The sequence below is a fragment of the Lissotriton helveticus genome, chromosome 1_1 (assembly GCF_964261635.1).
Source record: "Lissotriton helveticus chromosome 1_1, aLisHel1.1, whole genome shotgun sequence".
Lineage (NCBI taxonomy): Eukaryota > Metazoa > Chordata > Amphibia > Caudata > Salamandridae > Lissotriton > Lissotriton helveticus.
Genome location: NC_136057.1, coordinates 1,125,491,718 through 1,125,511,759, shown reverse-complemented (window position 1 = coordinate 1,125,511,759; position 20,042 = coordinate 1,125,491,718). Strand labels below are relative to the sequence as shown.

The window sequence follows — 20,042 nt, the reverse complement described above, 5'->3', positions numbered from 1 at the left end:
GATGAGACAGGGGCTTGTCTGGAAATTACATACCAGTTACCCCGATGGTGGTGTTTCCGTGAGGTGTCATTTGGTTTTCACACATTTTTCTGAGGAGAATTTGATCCTACTCCTTGAGGGTGGATCTTGGTGATAGACCTAGGTGGGTCATACGATTGGGTGTTCAGTGTTTCTGCCAAGGAAATTCCGTTTTTTTATGAATCTGGGCGCAGTGCAGTGAAAGTACCCCCACAATTTTTGTGTGGTTCTGGAGTAGTTATCAGTACGAAATGACTGTTCTTCCCCCCACTGACTTCTGTTGACGTCCTTGGACAGGGTCTTGTTGGTTGTTCTATAACTTTTGAGTGGAGGGTGACCCTGTCTGTTCTTCCCTCGATGCTCCAATTGTGGTTTCCAGGAAACTTTGGGCCAGATGCACGACCAGCAATTTTGCGACTCACAAATTGTGAGTCGTAAAACTGGATGTACAACAGTGTTTTTAACACCGTTTGCGATTCCCAATGGGGTCGCAAATTGCGAGGGTCATGAATATTAATGAGCCTCTCGCAATTTGCGAGCACACTGGGAATGACAGGCCCTCCCAGGTATGGTGGCCTGCTGGGCTCAGCAGACCACCATGTATGGGACTGCTTTTAAATAAAGCAGTTTTTTAATGCAGCCCATATTCCTTAAAGGAAAACGGGATGCATTTTTTTTTTTAAAAAAGAAACGTTTTTGTTTAATTTTTTAAGGGCAGTTAGTGGTTCCTGGACCACTGCAGGCCCTTAAAAAATATTTTCCGAGCCTGTCACAAAGGGTAAGGGGTTCCCTGGGGACCCCTTCCCATTTGCAAACCCATTATCACCCTCTTGAAGAGGGTGGTAATGAGTGAGTGTTTTGCGACCACAATTGCGGTCGCAAAACATTTGTACATGGGTTAGAGAATCGATATTTGGAAGAGAACGCCCCTTCAAAATAGCGAGTCTCCAAACACTTTTTTCACAAAATTGTGTTAGTACATGGCCTTACTAATTTTAGCATGCCCAAACGGGTCACTAGCCCGTTTGCGCATGCTACAGTTGGTCGTACGTCTGGCCCTTGGTGTCTTGATAGAGTACATAGGAGTGGTTATGAGAACGTGGATGTCCCTGTTCGGCAAGGGAAAGATCGCTCTTTTGATGGCCTAAAAATATGGATTCAAACATCATTAAATGCTAGATTAAGCCCGCTTAACATAGTTTCACCTGGCATTCATGGCATAACATTATCACTAGCAGGGATGACTATATGTTTCACATGTATAATATCTATAACAGAGGGGTTCGAAGCGGTGGAGAAACTTCCATCTTTAAGCATTTTATGGCCCACTTGGGTCAATTTGATACCTATGATTCCCTGATCTAAGCAGGCAATTTTAATACAACCTTTGATCTTTTGACAACTATGGTTATTCTCTCACCGAGGCAGAGGACGATTGATGCAACAACAGTGAAGTGGTGGAATGAAGCTGCCCACCAATTACTGTTACTAACACTGACTTATGGCTTGAGGGCATGCAACAGCTGAACTAGGTCCGATTTGCACGCCCTCCACACCTACAATCATCTAAGGAACACTAGTAGGATAGACTATATATTGATTGCCAAGCTTTATGGAAATTTGTAGTAGACATGAAGGTAGCTACAAGGCGTGACAGTGATCACAATGCTATCCTTTGTACACTGTCGGACATAATAAACCATCTTAGAAATTTCCAGATGTCACTATCTATGGATCCGAGACCGTCCAATAATAGACGAACACTAAAATGGGCAAGAATATTGGCTCAACCTGATACTACGGCTGTAATGAAAAAGGCTCTTTCTGCCGCTATAGTGCATCTGGACAGATCTATGACCCCTGAGCTTAAAAATTCTACTACTTTGGATATCCGCGGGAAATGTTTTGCTGTATCTGAAGAACGCTTCCAGAAGCACCACTCTGGGGGCCTACCGGCCATTAAACCTACTAGAACATGGTATAACAAATATTGTAGGGGTGCAAAAAATGAGCTACACCATGCACTGAAATGTACTAATATCGATACCATTAAAGCCACATAGGGACTGGGGCACTCATTTATGGGAAAATGTATATAAAGCAAATAAACCCAAGGATGCCAGGATATTGTGGCAATTAGTGACCAATGGCGGCCAGAGTGAGATGAATCTCCTAGCAAACTCCATTTCGCCATAATTCTGGCACAAGCATTTCTCCGACCTGTAAGGTTCAGGTACAGAAGCCAAGACGAACAACAGGGTGCTATCAGAGGTATGGAGACATGCTAATCCAAATCCATGTGTTTCGTCTGGAAAGACTTCCTCAGCGTCATTGGTGTGTAGCAACAAAGTTTGCTAGCACATATAGTATGTATCAATGTAGGGGCCGTAAATGAATAAAAAAGAAAAATCTCTGGAAAGTGAAGACGCCGTCCGGACCAGTCCGGAGAATTGGCTGTCCCAGTAGTGCAAGAAAAATAAACATAGACACTCCAAGATGTACGTGAATACAGAAAGAGTAAGTCGCTGGGAGGTGGAGCCACTAGAGTACAAGGATGCTCAAATAATCCAAGGTGACACGTGTCACCATAGTAAACAGTGATGGCAAATTCACGACACGCCCCCTTGATAATTCCATTATGAACTGACTAGGCATACGGCCCCCCCTTAAATAGAGCACCCAGAATTGCAGGTCGAAAGATTCCTCTGCTTCTATTCACAGATAACATGTTACTGGTATCTAAAACCCCAGCTGACCTACAAGTACTGGTGGACCGCTTTGCAACCTTCTGTGCTGATCGGGGGCCGCAGAAAAATCAAGCAAAGACAAAATTTATGTGGATAAACCCCCACAAATTATTTAAAGGATTTATCATATAGTCTGGACAGGCTTTCCCATTTTGACAACCTGGGAATTAGAGTAACAACAAATATGTCCTGGTCTTCCTTAGTCAAGAAAAATAGCTTGAAACTATGCCAGCATGCGTCAGGGATACTTAGATTATACAACCACACAAAAGTAAGGCAGCTTTCTCCAACCCTAAATGTTTACAATGTGAAGGCAGCAGGAAGTGTCCTTTATGGGGCTGAGTTGTATGGCTTCTCAGGGATGACTAAGTAGGCAATCACTGAAAACAAATTTCTAAGATCTTTGTTGAGTTTATCCAAAACCAATCTCTCTGCTTCTTTTGCTTTGGGACACGGGCATCAAATTTATCACTCTTAAGGCTAAACTAAGACATGTCTTATATTGGTGGAGACTGAAGTATACCCTGGCCCTTAATAATTACTACAGTGCTTTCACAGAATTAGCAGCCCTAAATAAAAGTAAGTAAATAAAGTGGATACATAATAATAAGGAGACTCTGTTACAACTAGGATTTGTTGACCATTGGGAAAATAGGGGGGACCAGACACCTGTTATTAGGGACTGTGTCAAGGATGCGTTTTTGGACATATAAGTTGGGTTTGGAGTATGTAACAAGAGACAATGATCTCTCATCTCTGACTTTATAGATCTTAAAGCACAAGTTACTTACCTTCTGTAACGATACATCTGTAAGGAAAATTAGTTAGTTATAGATTCTTTGCCTTAGAATTACCCTCAGGCGTCAGACTGGATCCGGAAAGTCTTTTTCATCAGCAATGCGTCAGAAGGTGGCGGTCGGCTCCGTGTCGGTCGTCGTGGTCGCCGGGATGACGTCGCAGCAGCTACTTAGATGCCGCCCTCGCGCGCTGACGTCAGTTCTGTACACGACTTTCCGCGGCAGAAACGCAGAGCCATGCTAGACACTGACCACTGATGCACAAAACTAGGGCCCTGAAAGGATGTCCTTAACCCTAGAAATCAGTTTGCAGAACGGGGAGGGGAGGATGGGTAGGACGGTAAGGAATCTATAACTAACTAATGTTTCTTACAGATATATCGTTACCGAAGGTAGTAACTTGCGCATCTGAAAGAAACACGTTAGTGATAGATTCCTTACCTTAGAATAGATACCCCAGCAATACCAACCCGGTGGTGGGTCTGCAAACTATGATCACACCAGAAAATCCCGGAGAACAGAACGGCCAGAGAAGCAGTCTCTCCAGCCTTGGCTGTCCAGGCAGTAGAGTTTGGTGAATGTGTGCAGCGACGCCCACGTGGCTGAATGACAGACAGATGTCATTCAGAGGCACTCCCCTTCCCAAGGCCATAGTGGCTGCCGTCACCCTGGTGGAACGAGCGCGTAGCAAGACTGGAGGCTCTTTTTTAGCTAGACAGCAACAAGCCTTAATGCACAACACTACCCATCGACAAATGGTGCGTTTGTGTAGGTCCGACACTTCTTTGCGTTAATGTAACCAACAAAAAGTTGATCATCCACCCGGAACTGCTTTGCGCAATCAAGATAGAAGGAGAGCGCACGTTTTGAGTCCAGACGATGGAACCTCTCTTCTTCCTTTGAAGGATGTAGAGGTGGAAAGAAGGTGAGCAAAGAAATGGTCGGCCTGATGTGGAAGGCAGTGACCACCTTAGAAAGAAAGGATGGATGGACGGGTCCGGAGAAACACCTTGTGCAGATGAACAGACAAGAAAGGAGGTTTTGAAGAAAGTGCCTGGAGCTCACTTACCCTTCTAGCAGAAGTGATGGCTACCGGGAAAGCAGTCTTAAGAGACGTAAAGGACAGTTGTGAAGCGGCTCAAAGGGAGTGCACATTAAATAGGTTAGCACAAGAGTCGAGTCCCACTGAGGCATAACGAAAGGCATTGGAGGAAAAAGATGTGTTAAGCCTTTTAAGAAACGGTTATTCACTGGGGACTTGAAAAGAGAAGGCTAATCAGGCAGCCGAAGGAAGGCATATATGGTTGAAAGGTAGCCCTTGATAGTGCCCAGAGCAGAGCCCTGCTGGGCTAAAAGAGAGAAGGAACAGAAGTACTTCAGAGAGAGGGGCAGAAAGGGGATCCACAGCCTTGGCTGTGCACCATGCCACAAATTTGTTCCACCTGCAGGAGTCTTTGTGCAGGGACGACTGGCTGCCAAGATTACGACACAGGCTTCGGAAGGCAGGTCAAAAGACGTCATCTGCCACCGCTCAATCTCCATGCAAGGAGGTGGAGACTGAAAAGGTTCCGGTGGAGGACCGTCCCCTTCTGCTGTGACAGAAGATCCTCCCGAAGAGGCAGTCTGATCGGAGGATCGATGGCCATGTTGAGCAGCTGGGGACACCAGACTCTTCGTGCCCAATCTGGAGCCATAAGAATGACTTGGGCCCGGTCTCCCCTGATCTTCTTCAGTATTCTGGTCAGAAGTGGTATAGGCGGAAAGGCGTACAGCAGACCGCAACTCCACTTGCGATGAAAAGCTTCACCAAGCGAGTGCCTCCTTGAAAATTCCAATGCGCAGAATTTCTGACATTTTGCGTTCTCTTCGTGGCGAATAGATCTAACCAAGGCTCTCCCCACTGACCTTGCACCACTTCCGAGTGAAGACATCATTCATGATTCATCATGCACCAGTGGCTGAGTTCGTCCTCCAAGCAATCAGAGAACCTTCCTGGTGTTGAACCACCATGGAAATGCCTTGATGTTCCAGCCACATCCAGAGGCAGAGAGCCTCTCGACATAGGGTCCACGACCTCACCCCGCCCTGTTTGTTGCAATACTACATGGCGGTGGGTGTTGTCCATGTATACCTGCGCTACTCTTCCCCGGACAGAAGGAAAGAATGCCTTCAGTGCAAGTAGAATCGCCCGGAGCTCCAGAAGGTTGATGTGAAGCCTGGACTCCGCCGGAGGCCAGAGGCCTCTGATCTCCGCCTTTCCCATGTGGCTACCCCATCCCAAACAAGCATTTGCAATGCAATAGGTCTCGCATTAGGAAAGTTTGAGCCATTGGTATTGTGAATTACATTTTTTTTATTTATGTGTTGGTTGTGAAAATAGCTACAGTAATAGCTAAAGTAATAGCTTTGTCATTTACAATGCCCATAGTTTTAACTTTCACAAATGTGACACCTATAGCATTTGTAATTCAATATGTGTTGTATTAACGATGAAAGGCTGAGTCGTCCCTGCCGGGACTCAAACGTGTCACCTCACGTTTACACAAAATCATTCATACTGGCTTTTATAAATCGCACTAAAATTATCCCTTGCCTTTCAATATTCTACGGCAGTGTCACCAAACGCAACAGTATTCCTTTCATCCACTTCCAAAGAGCAGGAGGCTGCGTAGTTCCTACCTAGATTTGTACCTCCCACAGGCACTTCACGCACACATCTCTGCAGCATGCACTGTTACCCACTGATCCAGCTGTCCAAAACAAGGGCAAAAGACAAGGACAATTCTATCATGCAAGAGAGCTTCTGAACCTTTCAATGACGCACTCCACACAAAATATAATGTTTCCTGGCCCTTTAAAATATAAGATGTTACTCAAACTGAGCGATGCTTCTTTTACCAACGTTGGGGGCATGAAAGGCTGTGCTGTCCCTTTCGAAAGTACAACCAGTGACATATAATTTACACAGCTATCTCGGTAGGTGCATTAGCCCATTCAGCTATACAAAGTCAAGAGAAATAGTGACTATTTATGAAGACACAAAGGCGTGAGACATACTAACCATTTATACAGAAAACAGTTCAAACTAAATTGTATCTTGACTTTTGTTAATAATGAATGTTATTATTATCAAATGTATTGTGTGACTAATTTTAAGCCACTAACCTTTATTGATGTATCTATATATGCTGTGACGATCATCGCATACCACTGCAGTCCTTACACTTAGAACATGCAATGCTGGTGTTTTCTTGATTGCAGTGGTATGTATGTTCAAGCTGCGCATGGTTACTTTGATACGGACCTCATTGTTGATGTGTGTAAATATATAATGTATGTACGTATGGTTATACTGCCTCCGAATTGCAGACGAGCCATGCATTGCACCATTTCAGACAGTAGTCAACACTTCCGGACTAGAAGATGGGGTGGGGGGCGTTAGTTGAAGCTTCATCTTTAAAGACCAAACCCATCGCCCTGGTTCCAAAAATGTCATATAAAAAGTTCAGACACCGATGCTATCTTAGGTAAAAAACTGGCTTCCGTCAGGTAACAGATCTTACAGGCTCAAAGATCATCGAGAGAAAACTATCCGTTACAGAGATTTTTAGACACACAGACATATAACTAAAGTATCCATCAGATTTCACTGAATCTACAGATAAGTTTCAGACGACAACCCCTATGACTTAGTGTACACAAATCTTACAACCTAAGCAATCACAGGAATATTCTATGCAACAGGATACAAACATATAACATGCACAGGCTTTCAGACAGCAGAGCAGAGATTTATTCACATTATACATTAATCAGTGCAGCATCGCTCCGGTGGAAAGCAGGAAAACATCGGAGGTGAAGCTGCAGAAGACTGGCTGCATTCATGGCCCGAAGCGAAGCCTTTCGATGCACGGCTTGGGACCCTTTGCCAAGAAAGGACGCAGCATGTAAACAGAGGGGCTGCTGCGCAGTGAGAAAACAGGCAGAGACTAGTGGATGAAACCGGCGTCAGTGTGTTCTGGGCGACGCTGCAGTTACTGGGACTGATTTATTTTCAGCGCTCACTGAAACCTCGAAACTGTGATAAAGTGATTTTCCCCGGGACCGCGGGATTTCGTGCCAGCAGAACCGGACACGCATCAAAGTCCTCTGCTATGTAGCAGCTTGCACAATCGTGTTTAAAATGAAGCAGCCATAAACACAAATACTCGATGAACAAGAAAAAGCTTTTATATTAAATGGAGACACACAATTGAGAAGTATTGTAAGTTTACCTTAACAAGCTGGAGGAGAGAGATGCTTAGAAGGCTAAAAGATCTTTAACCCAAACAAACCAGTGAAAACGAAACCTAAGAGCCGCGCGCGTGAGCTTCTACCGTAGACAGCTCACGTCGCGCGGCTCTTAGGTTTCGTTTTCCTAAGCGCATGGCAGAGTCGCGCTCACACACACACATGCGCGCTCACGAGGTCAAATCCGAGAGCCACGACGGAAAGCGCGTGCACCTCCCCAGTCCCAGCGCGTGCACCTCCCACATTTACAAAAGTATACTAAAAGTATACACGAGGTCCCTTCGCTACGCTCGACCTAAAAAGGAGGCATGCATCATATCAGTGTGGTCTCGTTAGGGAAGGGAGAGGACCTGCCATTGACCCAATTTGGGTTTGTGAGCCACCACTGCAGTTGTCAAGCTGTGCCCTCCGAGATCTGGATGCAATCGGACAGATTCCACTGATGCAGTGCCCACTGGAACTTTAGGTCCCACTGCAGAGCCCGCATATGCCACCGGGCATGATCGACCAGCAGGATGCAGGAGGCTATGAGATCCAGCACCCTCAGGGTCATTCTGATTAAACCGGGACAGAGGCTGAAAGATCTGAATCTTAGCCCGAATATCCCAGACTCGCTGTTCAGGAGGATAGACCCGAAACTGTGTCGTGTCAAGAACCGCTCCGATGAAGAGGAGCTTCTGAGAGGGAATCAGGTGCGACTTCGCCACATTGGAGAACTCCAGCATATGCAGGAGTTCGGCCGTAGTCTGGAGGTGGGATACGACTGCCTAGGGCGAGCCCGCCTTTAACAGCCAGTCATCGAGATTGGGGAAGACTGAAACTTTTGACCTGAGCAGATAAGCTTCGACCACCGCCATCACTTTCGTGAACACCCGAGGGGTACTGGTAAGGCCAAAGGGGAGCACGGTAAACTGAAAGTGCTTGTGGCCTACCGTGAACGGCAGGTAACGCCGGTGGGCCGGCAGGACGGGGATGGGCAAGTAAGCGTCCTGCAAGTCCAACGCTACCATCCAGTCTTGCTTGTCGAGGTCAGACAAGACCTGAGCAAGAGTCAACATTATGAACTTCTCCTTCCGGAGGAAGCAATTAACCTCCCTGAGGTCCAAGATAGGAAGCAGGCCCTTGTCCTTCTTGGGAACCAGAAAGTAGTGGGAGTAGCAACCACGACCTACTTCTGGGACAGGGACGCTCTCAATGGCTCCCTTGGCCAAGAGAGCCGTAACTTCCGGCTGGAGAAGGGCCAGATGATCCTCCGACATGCAGTGGAATCGCAGTGACATGGCTGGAGGGATAGTCTCGAAGGGGAGGGAGTAGCCCCTTCTGACTATTTGCAAAACCCACATGTCCAAAGTGATGGTGCACCAGTGGGGAAGGTGATGGCCGATCATTACGCTCACTGGTGTTTGATGAGCCTGAAAGGACGGCCTAGGAGGGTTTGTAGGCTGCTGCAGAGGGGGGTTGGTGGACTGGGCCGCCTGCTGGCCCCTGGAACCTCGCTGGTTGTTTCCACGTCCCCGGACTGGGAAACTTGCTGCAGCCTGTAGCCCTGGGTGGGACCTGGCGGGGCACCCCTTCTGTAGCCACGAAAGGGGTGAAAAGCAGGCTGCGCCGGATGGGAGGAGAGGCCCAAGGGCTTGGCCGTAGCCCGCGAGTCCTTGAATCGCTCTAGGGCATTGTCTGCTTTCTCGCCAAAAAGCACATCCATCAGAGCGTTCTGGACATCCTCTGTAAAGCCAGTAGACCTCATCCAGGCATAGCAGCAAATCGCTACGAACGTTAAAATGGTCCTGCCCAGAAAGTCGGCGGTGTCCAGCCCACAACGGATTGTAAACTTTGCTGCATCTATCCCGGCGGCAACAGCCTGGGATAGCACTGCCCGGGCCTCCTCCGGACACTGAGGTAGCACTTGCACCACCGTATCCCACACTGAGTGTGAATAACGGCCCAAGAGACATGCGGTGTTTACGGACCGCAGTCCTAAGCTGGTGGAAGAGAAAACTTTCTTGCCAAGGTGGACCAGCTTCTTGAATTCCCTATCCGGTGGAGCGGTAGGGAAGGCGCTTTTGGAGGTGGAGGCTTGGACCGCCAAGCTCTCCGGGGTGGGGTGTAAGGAGAGGAAAGTGGGGTCGCCCGGATCCAGGTGGAGGCGTCGGGCGATCATCCTGTTCACGGGAGCCCCCGTGTTGGGCCTGGACCACGTGCCCAAAAGGATGTCAGTGAGGGCCTCACTGAACAGTAGCAGGGGCTTTTAAGAGCTCGCTACTGGTTGAAGCACCTCAGTCAGGAGGTCAGTCCTGACCTCCACCGTAGGAAGCTCGAGGTTGAGTGCCTTGGTCGCCCTACGCAACACCACAGTGTATAACGCTCCCTCCTCTGTAGCCACAGTAGGAGGAGACAACCTGCCAAGGTCGAGTGTAGTGTTAAGGGCACCGGCATCCCCCAGTTCCTCTCTCCAGTCCTGCTCAGTCTCTAGCTGGTCAGTTAAAGAGTCACCAGACCCCTCCCAGTCCTACTCACCCTCCTTTGGCTGCCAAACAGGCTGGAAATGGCCAGGGTGTTACACAGGTAAAAAAGTACTCATCGGTGTTGGATCTGGCGTCGACTGGAGCCGGTCTGACTCAGTGTACACGTCGGGATGGAGGCCAGGGTTGATGCCAGCTGGAGAGCTGACCGGAGCGAACGCGGTAGTGGTGCCTGAGGAAGCAGCGCCGGCGGAGGTGTAAGTAGGTCAACCGGCACCGATTCGGATCCAGGCCTGGATCCAAGGGGGGCGAAGACCTAGACCCCCCAACTGAGTCCGCGGGGCCCAAAGGCACACCAGCGGGGTCGCTATGCCCAAAGATGGCATGCATCGCCTCGTGGAACGCAAGAAGCTGGGCGGGAGTTGATCCGGGCCCCGGAAAGGGAGGGAAGCTTGGAGTCGACCCATTGGCCTCGTCGGGTCGTCCGACCCACGAGGAGAAGTCGAAGAGCGACAATGCTTCTTGGACTTCTTCTTATGCTTCGACTTACCCGACCTGCGGCACAAGTTACTACTTATCTAACGATATATCTGTAAGAGACATTAGTTAGTGATAGATTCCTTAACTTAGAATATCCCCAGGCGTCAGACTGGATCTGGAAAATTTTGCGTAGCAGTACCCTTGCGCGTCGGTAGGCATCATCTGCGGCTCCGCGTCCGTCGTCGGCGTCGTGGGCGCCGTGTTGACGTTGTTGGAGTACTTAGACGCCGCCTCCGCGTGCTGACGTCAGTTCTTAGACACAGCTTTTCCGCGCTAGAAGCGCTGAGCCATGTTAAAAACCAACACTGGTGCCATTGAAACTAGGGCCCTGAAAGGGAATAACCCTAACCCTAGATATCGGTTCGCAGAACGGGGAGGATGGGTAGGTCGGTAAGGAATCTATCACTAACTAATGTCTCTTACAGATATAACGTTACACTAGTAGTAACTTGTGCATCTGAAAGAGACACGTTAGCGATAGATTCCTTACCTTAGAATAGATACCCCAGCAATACCAACCCCGGTGGTGGGTCTGCGAGCAAATATTCACAACAGAAAGTCCTGGAGGACAGAACGGCCAAAGAAGCCATCCCTCCGGACTTGGCTGTCCAGGCAGTAGTGTCTTGCAAACGTGTGCAGCGATGCCCACGTAGCTGCCTGAACGATGTCTTGTAAGGGCACTCCCTGGCCCAGGGCAGTTGTAGTCGCCGTGGCTCGGGTGGAATGAGCCCGCAATCCAACAGGGGGCTCCTTTCTAGCCAAGGAGTAGCATGCCTGGATACACAAGATGATCCACCGGGAGATGGTCCTCTTGTGTACCGCTTTCCCCTTCTTAGCGCCCACGTAACCAACACAGAGTTGGTCATCCTCCCGGAACTGGCGTGTGCTATCCAAGTAGAATGAGAGCGCATGTTTTGGGTCCAGACGGTGGAGCCGCTCTTCATCTTTAGAGGGGTGCGGTGGTGGAAAGAAGGTTGGCAAGGTGATGGACTGCCCGATGTGGAAGGCTGTGACAACCTTGGGCAGGAAAGATGGCTTAGTACGCGACACAACCTTGTCCGGATAGACAGAAAGGAAAGGAGGAGTACAAGAAAGGGCCTGGAGCTCACTCACTCTCCTGGCAGAGGTGATGGCAACCAGGAAAGCAGTCTTCAGAGTAAGATGGCGGAGAGGATAGTTGTGAAGCGGCTCAAAGGGAGCGCACATCAGAAATGTAAGAACAAGGTTCAAGTCCCACTGAGGCATCACAAACGGAACTGGAGGGAACGTGTGTGTGATGCCCTTAAGAAATCTATTTACAATGGGGGACTTGAACAAAGAAGGTTGATCAGGCAGCCTCAGAAAGGCTGAAAGGGCAGAAAGGTAGCCCTTGATAGTGCCCAGAGTAGAGCCCTGCTGGGCAAGAGAAAGAAGGAAGAGGAGAACCTCAGAAAGAGGGGCAGAGAGAGGATCCACCGCCTTTGCTGTGCACCATGCCACAAATCTGTTCCACCTGCAGGCGTATACCGACTATGTGGAGAGACGCCTGGCTGCCAGAATGATATTACAGACTATAGGAGGCAAGTCAAATGGCCTCAACTGTCGCCGCTCAATCTCCAAGCATGGAGGTGGAGACTGGACAGGTTCGGGCGGAGGACCGTCCCCTGCTGCTGCGACAGAAGGTCCTTCCGAAGAGGCAAACGAACCGGGAGATCGACTGACATACTGGGAAGCTCTGGATACCAGTACCTTCGTGCCCAGTCCTGAGCCACAAGGATGACTTGGGCCAGGTCGCGCTTGATCTTCTTCAGCACTCTGGGCAGAAGTGGTATAGGCGGAAAGGTGTACAATAGACCGTAACTCCACTCGCCACGAAAAGCGTCTCCGAGCGAGTGCCGCCTTGGAAATTCCAACGCGCAGAACTGATGACATTGCGCATTCTCTTCGGTGGCGAATAGATCTAACCAAGGCTCTCCCCATTGCTGAAAGAGGCCTTGCGCCACGTCCGAGTTCAGATGCCATTCGTGATCCATCATGCACCGATGGCTGAGCTCGTCCGCCCTGGCGTTCAGAGAACCTGCCAGGTGTTGAGCCACCAGGGTCACGCCCTGGCGTTCCAGCCATTGCCAGAGGCGCAGAGCCTCCTGGCAAAGGGTTCACGACCCCACCCCGCCCTGTTTGTTGCAGTACCACATGGCGGTGGTGTTGTCCGTGAACACCTGCACTACACTCCCCCGGACAGAGGGGAGGAATGCCTTCAGTGCTAAACGAATTGCCCGTAACTCCAACAGGTTGATGTGGAGCCGGGCCTCCACCCGATACCAGAGGCCTCTGATCTCCGCCTCTCCCATGTGGCCTCCCCAGCCCTGGAGGGACGCGTCCGTCACAACTACGTGCTCCGGTTGGGGAAGGGAGAGGGATCTGCCGCTGACCCAATCGCGGTCCGTGAGCCACCACTGCAGCTGTCTCGCAGTGCCCTCCGAGATCAGGACGTGGTCGGACAGGTTGCCCTGATTCTGGGCCCACTGAAACTTCAGGTCCCACTGCAGAGTCCGCATCCGCCACCTGGCGTGATGCACCAGTAGGATGCAGGAGGCCATCAGCCCCAGAAAACGCAGCGTCAACCTGACCGAGACCCGGGAGAATGGCTGAAAGATGGGAATCAGAGCCTGAATATCCCGGACCCGCTGTTCGGGTGGATAAACCCGAAACCGCGCCGAGTCGAGAACCGCTCCGATGAAGAGGAGCTTCTGAGAGGGGCACATGTGTGACTTTGGCACATTGATGGAGAACTCCAGCTGGTGCAGGAGATCTGCCGTAGTCTGGAGGTGGCTGACGGCTGTCTGGGGCGAGCCCGCCTTTAACAACCAGTAGTCGAGGTAGGGGGAAGACTGAAATCCCTAACCTGCGCAGATGAGCTGCGACCACCGCCATCACCTTTGTGAACACCCGTGGGGCGCTGGTAAGGCCGAAGGGGAGCACGGTATACTGAAAGTGCTCGTGGCCAACCGTGAACCGCAGGTAGCGCCGGTGGGCCGGCAGGACGGGGATGTGGAAATAAGCGTCCTGCAAGTCCAAGGCTACCATCCAGTCTCCTGGGTCCAGGGCAGCTAAGACCTGAGCCAGTGTCAGCATTTTTAACTTCTCCTTCCGGAGGAAGCCGTTGACGTTCCGTAGGTCCAAGATAGGGCACAGGCCCCCTTAGCCCTTCTTGGGTACCAGAAAGTAGTGGGAGTAGCAACCACACGCTACTTCTGGCCCAGGAAGGCGCTCAATGGCCCCCTTGGCCAAGCGGGCCGTAACTTCCTCCTGCAGAAGTCGCAAATGATCCCCCGATACACGGTGGTTCTGCTGTGGCATGGATGGAGGATTCGCCTCGAAGGGGAGGGAGTAGTCCCTTCGGACGATCTGCAGCACCCACCTGTTCGACGTGACAGTGCGCCAGTGGAGGAGGTGATGGCGAACCCTGCCCCCCACTGGCGTCACATGGGCCTGAAAGAACGGACTAGGAGGGTTTTGAGGCGGATGCTGCGGGGGAAGGTGTGGACTGACCTCGCCGCTGTCCCCGACCGCCGCCGCGGCGGTTTCCACGGCCGCCACCGCGTTGGGTATTACACTGCGGAGCATGGCTGGCAGCACGTGTGGGTACACCCCTTCCGTGGCCGCGAAAGGAGTGAAAGGCAGCCGATTGCTGGCACGGGGCAGAGAGGCCAAGGACTTGGCCGGAGCCCTGGAGTCCTTAAAGCGCTCAAGCGCATGGTCTGCCTTGTCGCCAAAAAGGCGACGGCCATCAAACGGCATGTCCATCAGTGTGTTTTGGACATCGGCCAAAAAGTTGGCAGACCTCAACCAGGCGTGGCGTCTGACCGCCACCGTCGTTGCCATCGCTCTACCCAGTGAGTCAGTGGTATCCAGCCCACACCGGATAGAATATTTGGCTGCATCCAGGCCCTCCACAAGGGCTTGGCCGAGTTTGGCCCGTACCTCCAACGGACACTCTGGCAGCACTTCCGCAACCGTATACCACAGAGAGTGGGTGTAGCGGCCCAAGAGGCATGCGGTGTTGGAAGACCGCAGTCCCAGACTAAGGGATGAGAAGATCTTTTTACCATACTGCTCATACCTCTTGGATTCCCTGACCGGCGGAGCCGACGGGAACGCGGTCTGGGAATTGGAGGCCTGGATGACCAGGCTCTCGGGGGTGGGGTGGGGTGGGTGGACAGGAAACATGGGTCGCCCGGGGACGGGCCGTGGCGTCTGGCCACGTTCCTATCTACAGGCAAACCCGTAGCGGGCTTGGACCAAGTGCCCAAAAGAAAGTCGGTTAAGGTCTCATTAAACAGCAGCAGAGGCTCGACTGAGCATGACTGCGGCTTAAGGACCTCGGTGAGGAGGTTAGTCCTCATGGCTGCGACGGGGAGCTCAAGGCCCAAGCGCCTGGCTGCCTCCACGGTAGGAGGCGAGACAAAGCTAGTGTCAGGCGAAGTGTCTATACCACTGGCCTCCCCAAATTCACCTGCCCAGTCCTCTTGAGACTGGCATTCACGTGCCAGAGGGTCCTCAGACCCCTCCCAATCCTCCTCATCACCCATCTCCTGGTACTCAGGGTTAGGAAAGGATGGGGCCGGTTCATGGAAAACAAACTCTCTGAACGGCGTCTGGAGCGGCGCCCAGCGGCGCTGGAACCGGGTCGAGGGAGGCGTCGGGGACGGCGCCGCCAGAGGACGGCGCCGGTAGTGACAACTGAGGGGTCGGCGCCGGGGAGGTCGTCAAATCCACCGGCGATGACCCGGATCCAGCGGGGCCCTGCGGCGCCGGGCCCGAAGGCGCCGGCGGCGTCGAAGCACCCGACGGCGTCGGGACAGAAGCCCCCGACCCGCTAGGACCCCCAGACGGGACCGCTGGGCCCGGAGGTGCCGCGGAGCCCGTCGGAGGAGAGAGGGACCTCATGGCCATGAGGAACCGCTCGATCTCCTCCGGCGTCGCGTGAGGCCCAGGGACCGGAGGGTATGAAGCCGGACGCGGCGCCTGCGACTCCGACAGAGCCGCTTGGGCGGTGCCACCTGAACTCCCGGCCGCGTCGCGCGAGCAACGGGGGAGTCGGAAGAGCGATGACGTCTCTTCGACTTCTTGTGCTTACCTGACGACTTCGACCCTGAGGAGTGATGTCGACTCCCGGAGCTATGATGGCTCCGCTCCCGCGACCAGTCCCTCGACCTCTGTCCGGACCGGGACCTCTCCTGGCGCGGGGCCGACTGCCGGAGTTCGAGTCGCTTACGGGACCGCTCCTGTCTAGCCTTTGAAGTCAGGGCCCGGCAGTTGGAACAGGCCTTGTCGTCGTGGTCGACGCCAAGACAGTGGAGACACCGACGGTGAGGGTCCGTGACCGACATCAGCCGGTCGCAATCCTCACAGGGCTTAAAACCAGGCATCCCTACCGGCACCATTTCGGAGTCGAAGACTCGAGAAAGGATGAACAAAAAGATCAAAAAAGTTTTAGTCAAAAAGTGACTAAGGTACCACTTTTTCCGGATCTGCGCTGCTGGCGCGGAAAAAAGAACAACTGACGTCAGCACGCGGAGGCGACGTTTAAGTACTCCGACGTCGTCATCACGGCGCCCACGACGGACGCGGAGCCGCAGATGACGCCTACAGACGCGCATGGGTACTGCTATGCAAAAAATGTGCGGATCCAGTCTGACGCCTGGGGATATTCTAAGGTAAGGAATCTATCACTAACGTGTCTCTTTCAGATTGCGAAGACTTCGATGACTTGTCGGAATGGCGTTGGCTCCGCGACCGGTCCCTCGACCTCCCTCTTGACCTGGACCTCGAACAACACGGAGCCAACTGTCGTAGTTCAAGCAGCTTTCGGGACTGCTCCCGCAAAGCCTTCGGCATCAACAACTGACAGTTGGAGCACGACTTGGGGTCGTGGTCGCACTCCAGGCAAAAGAGGCACATGCAGTGCGGATCCATCACTGACATCAGAAGGTTACAGGAACCGCAGGTCTTAAAACCGGGCATCCCTTGTGCACCTGTTTGGAGTTGAAGACTCGAAACACGAAGTCGACAAAAGTCAAGAAAAACGTAGTCCAAAAATGACTGAGGTATCGCTGTTCCCGGATCTGCGCTGGGTGGCGCGGAAAAAGAAAGAACTGACATCAGTGCGTGAGGGTGGCGTCTAAGTAGCTGCCGCAACGTCATCCCGGCGACCACAACGCCGGCGACGGACACGGAGCCAACCAACGCCACCTTCTGACGCGCAGAGGTACTGCTGATGAAAAAAACTTTTCGGATCCAGTCTGACACCTGGGGGTAATTGTAAGGTAAGGAATCTATAACTAACGTGTTTCTTTCAGATAACTCCAGTAAGTTTTAACATTTTCTTGACTATATCCCAACTTCAACTGCCAGGCAATTATTTTTAAAGTTCCGTTAAGGAACTTTCCCAGTTCACTCCTTCTGCTCACAATGGAAAGCCCCTGGAGATGACAGCAACATTTGCTCTGCTTAGTCACAGGCAGAAGAAACTAGATTACATTTTGTATTCTTCTGCCCAGGATATGAGCGTCAGAGAAAGCACTGAATCCTGTCTACTTGAAGACAGCTAGAATGTAGACAGTGCAATGTGACACTTTAATTTCTGGGAGAGGAAAATAAAGAATCCATTATCTGAGATGTCTCCAAATAAATTTCAACACTGGAGTTGGATCTTAAGAGCCAAGGTGTTGGGACTGCCATATTTTTGACAGGATGCATTTTCATTTTTGTGGCAACCAGAAGAGATGACACTTTTACCTTATATAGACTGTCAGATTTAGTTTACGCACTTTAAATTGTCTAGAACGGTCAATTTATGTGAATGTTGTTATAGCATTAATTGCCTTAAGGTATTAAACCTCCTGCATTTTATTCATGCATAACTCTTCAGTATCTTATTACATTTGCTATTTTAGCACATTGCTCGAATGCATTTGAAAAACTATCTCTATTTTTATGACTGATCTAATCAATTTTGCCAATCTTTGATGTGGAATCCTCTTGTTATAGGATGTATTATCTTTCTGGTGTAACTTATTTCATCATGTAAAATTTCCTATTTTGCGTGTTATTTGCTGTGCATACTTCTATGGTTATCTTGCCCGAATAAAGTATTCTTACTACAAGTAGAATAGGCACGTTGTGAAAGTCTGCAGTTTTCTGCTGTCATGGCTGTCTTGAATCCTTTGGTTTTCAGGCAGGGAGTGGGGGGAGGAAAGACACCTTCTCTGGCACACTGTCTTCAATATAAAGTTTAAATTCACCAGAAAAAAGAGAAATTTGGTAGTGGGAAGGGAACAGGCATTAGCACATAAAATGGAAGCTCTGCTCCATCCCTACAGGGACGGTTGAAGTACCCTCGGAGTCACAGGGCACCACCTACTCACGTGTGGGAAGCATTGCTGGAAATATCTCTGGATCCAGTATGGCACCTGGGAATATGCTAAAGAAAAGGAATCTGCAGTTAAAGGTATCATCAGAAACCTTCTTGTAGAGTGATACAGGGCATTACTTAAGGGTCACACTAGCAGTAACAACACACTAGAAGAATGCAATGGGAATACAATGACTGTATGCACTCTTCTGTATTAATTAGGGCAGTAACTAATTTAGTCATATTGAACACCTACTTTGATGCCTCAATCTTCAGGTCGGCTTCACTCTTCTCTAGTTCCATTATCCTCCTTCTATCTGCATCACTTATTGCCTTGCTCACACTGTTAGCGAGATCATCCCGCAAACTCTGCTCAACCTTTTGTGCTTCAAGATTGATTTTAGTTAACTGAAAAATAAAAAACAGTTATGGAGATGTAAGTGTTAGTTTCGTTGCTACTATTTTATCACTTTATGGAATAACTAAGAAACAGCAGATGGGCAAGGCTTGTCAGGCATGTACCTTCCTCATTTTCTCATCAGACAATGCCCATTATCAAATCATATCAAAGGGATTAAAAACAAAGTTAACAGAATCTAGTACATTTCTTTCAAACTAGTTGCCACATCCAAGTATAATCACCTGTAAGTGAAGACTTCCATTTGAACCAATTTTCCAATCTGAAAAAAGAACATTGTTTCCCTGGAAAACACATTTTATTTAAGCTTACAATTTTACTACAGATTACAAGTTTACTGGCACCTCTGACAGACGCTTGAACCTGAGCTGTTATCTTTGTAGCCTGATCAGAACATGGGTTTTTGACTCTTTTCTGGTATATTTATTTATTCAACTTTGCCTGGTCTAGTTCTACATCATGTGTGGAATAATATATATAGTAGATAGATAGATATGGTAGAAAACCCACCGCAGGAAACACCACTCTACATGCCTCCAGCCTTCACCCCAAGCACACTATAAATAGTATTCCTTTTGGTGAAATTCTGCGCCTTAAAAGAATCTGTAGTTCTGCTGATGAACTTGATAAATGTGTCATGGAATTGCGAGATCGATTAAAAGACAGAGGATACTCACATACTGTATTTGATCAGGCTTTAGTTAAAGCTAATATGAGATCCCGGCAGAGTCTCTTTCCTGACCCATTAGGCCATACTAACTCTAGAGACGCAGACCAGTCAGCCAATATAAATACATGTCCAAGGTTCATCACAGCTTTTAGTGATCAAGAAAAGACCATCAAAAGGATCATTAATAAAAATTGGCCAATTGTCCTTACTGACAATATAGTAGGAGCTATTTTGCCATCTAAACCTGTCACCTTTCGAAGAGCTCGCAATATGGGAACAATTCTTGACCAACCTAGTCCTGAATTAAAGCAGAAACCCAATTGGTTGGCTCCGGCAGCAGGATTTCGTAAATGCTCCAGCTGTCGTGCCTGTAAGTTTGGAGTTAACAAAACTCATTATTGTACTCCCTTTAGTTCTGAAGAAATTCCAATAGTAGGTAATCATACCTGCAAGTCGGAATTCGCTGTATATGTCCTGACGTGCACCTGCGGCCTCAATTACATCGGAAGCACTAAACAACAGGTGCACGTCAGGATCCTGCAACATTTAAGAGCTATTTTATACAGCGACCCCACCTACCCTGTGGCCCGCCACTTCGAGCTTAAACATAATAAAGATATTAATTGCTTGAAATATTACGTAGTGGCAGCAGTCCCCAAATCACGTAGGGGAGGTCATAGAGAACTAAAACTAAGGCAATTGGA

At 49.9% G+C, this 20,042-nt stretch overlaps 1 protein-coding gene across 2 annotated transcripts in view; it reads right to left on the bottom strand.

The window, feature by feature from the left end:
* Positions 1 to 20,042, bottom strand: part of CEP290 (centrosomal protein 290) — a 1,500,249-nt gene that overhangs the window by 783,421 nt on the left and 696,786 nt on the right. For both annotated transcript variants that reach the window (XM_078678872.1, XM_078678869.1), the window contains exon 28: positions 18,507 to 18,658. In XM_078678872.1, the coding sequence (XP_078534998.1) occupies positions 18,507 to 18,658 (152 nt within the window). The remainder of the gene's footprint in view (positions 1 to 18,506; positions 18,659 to 20,042) is intronic.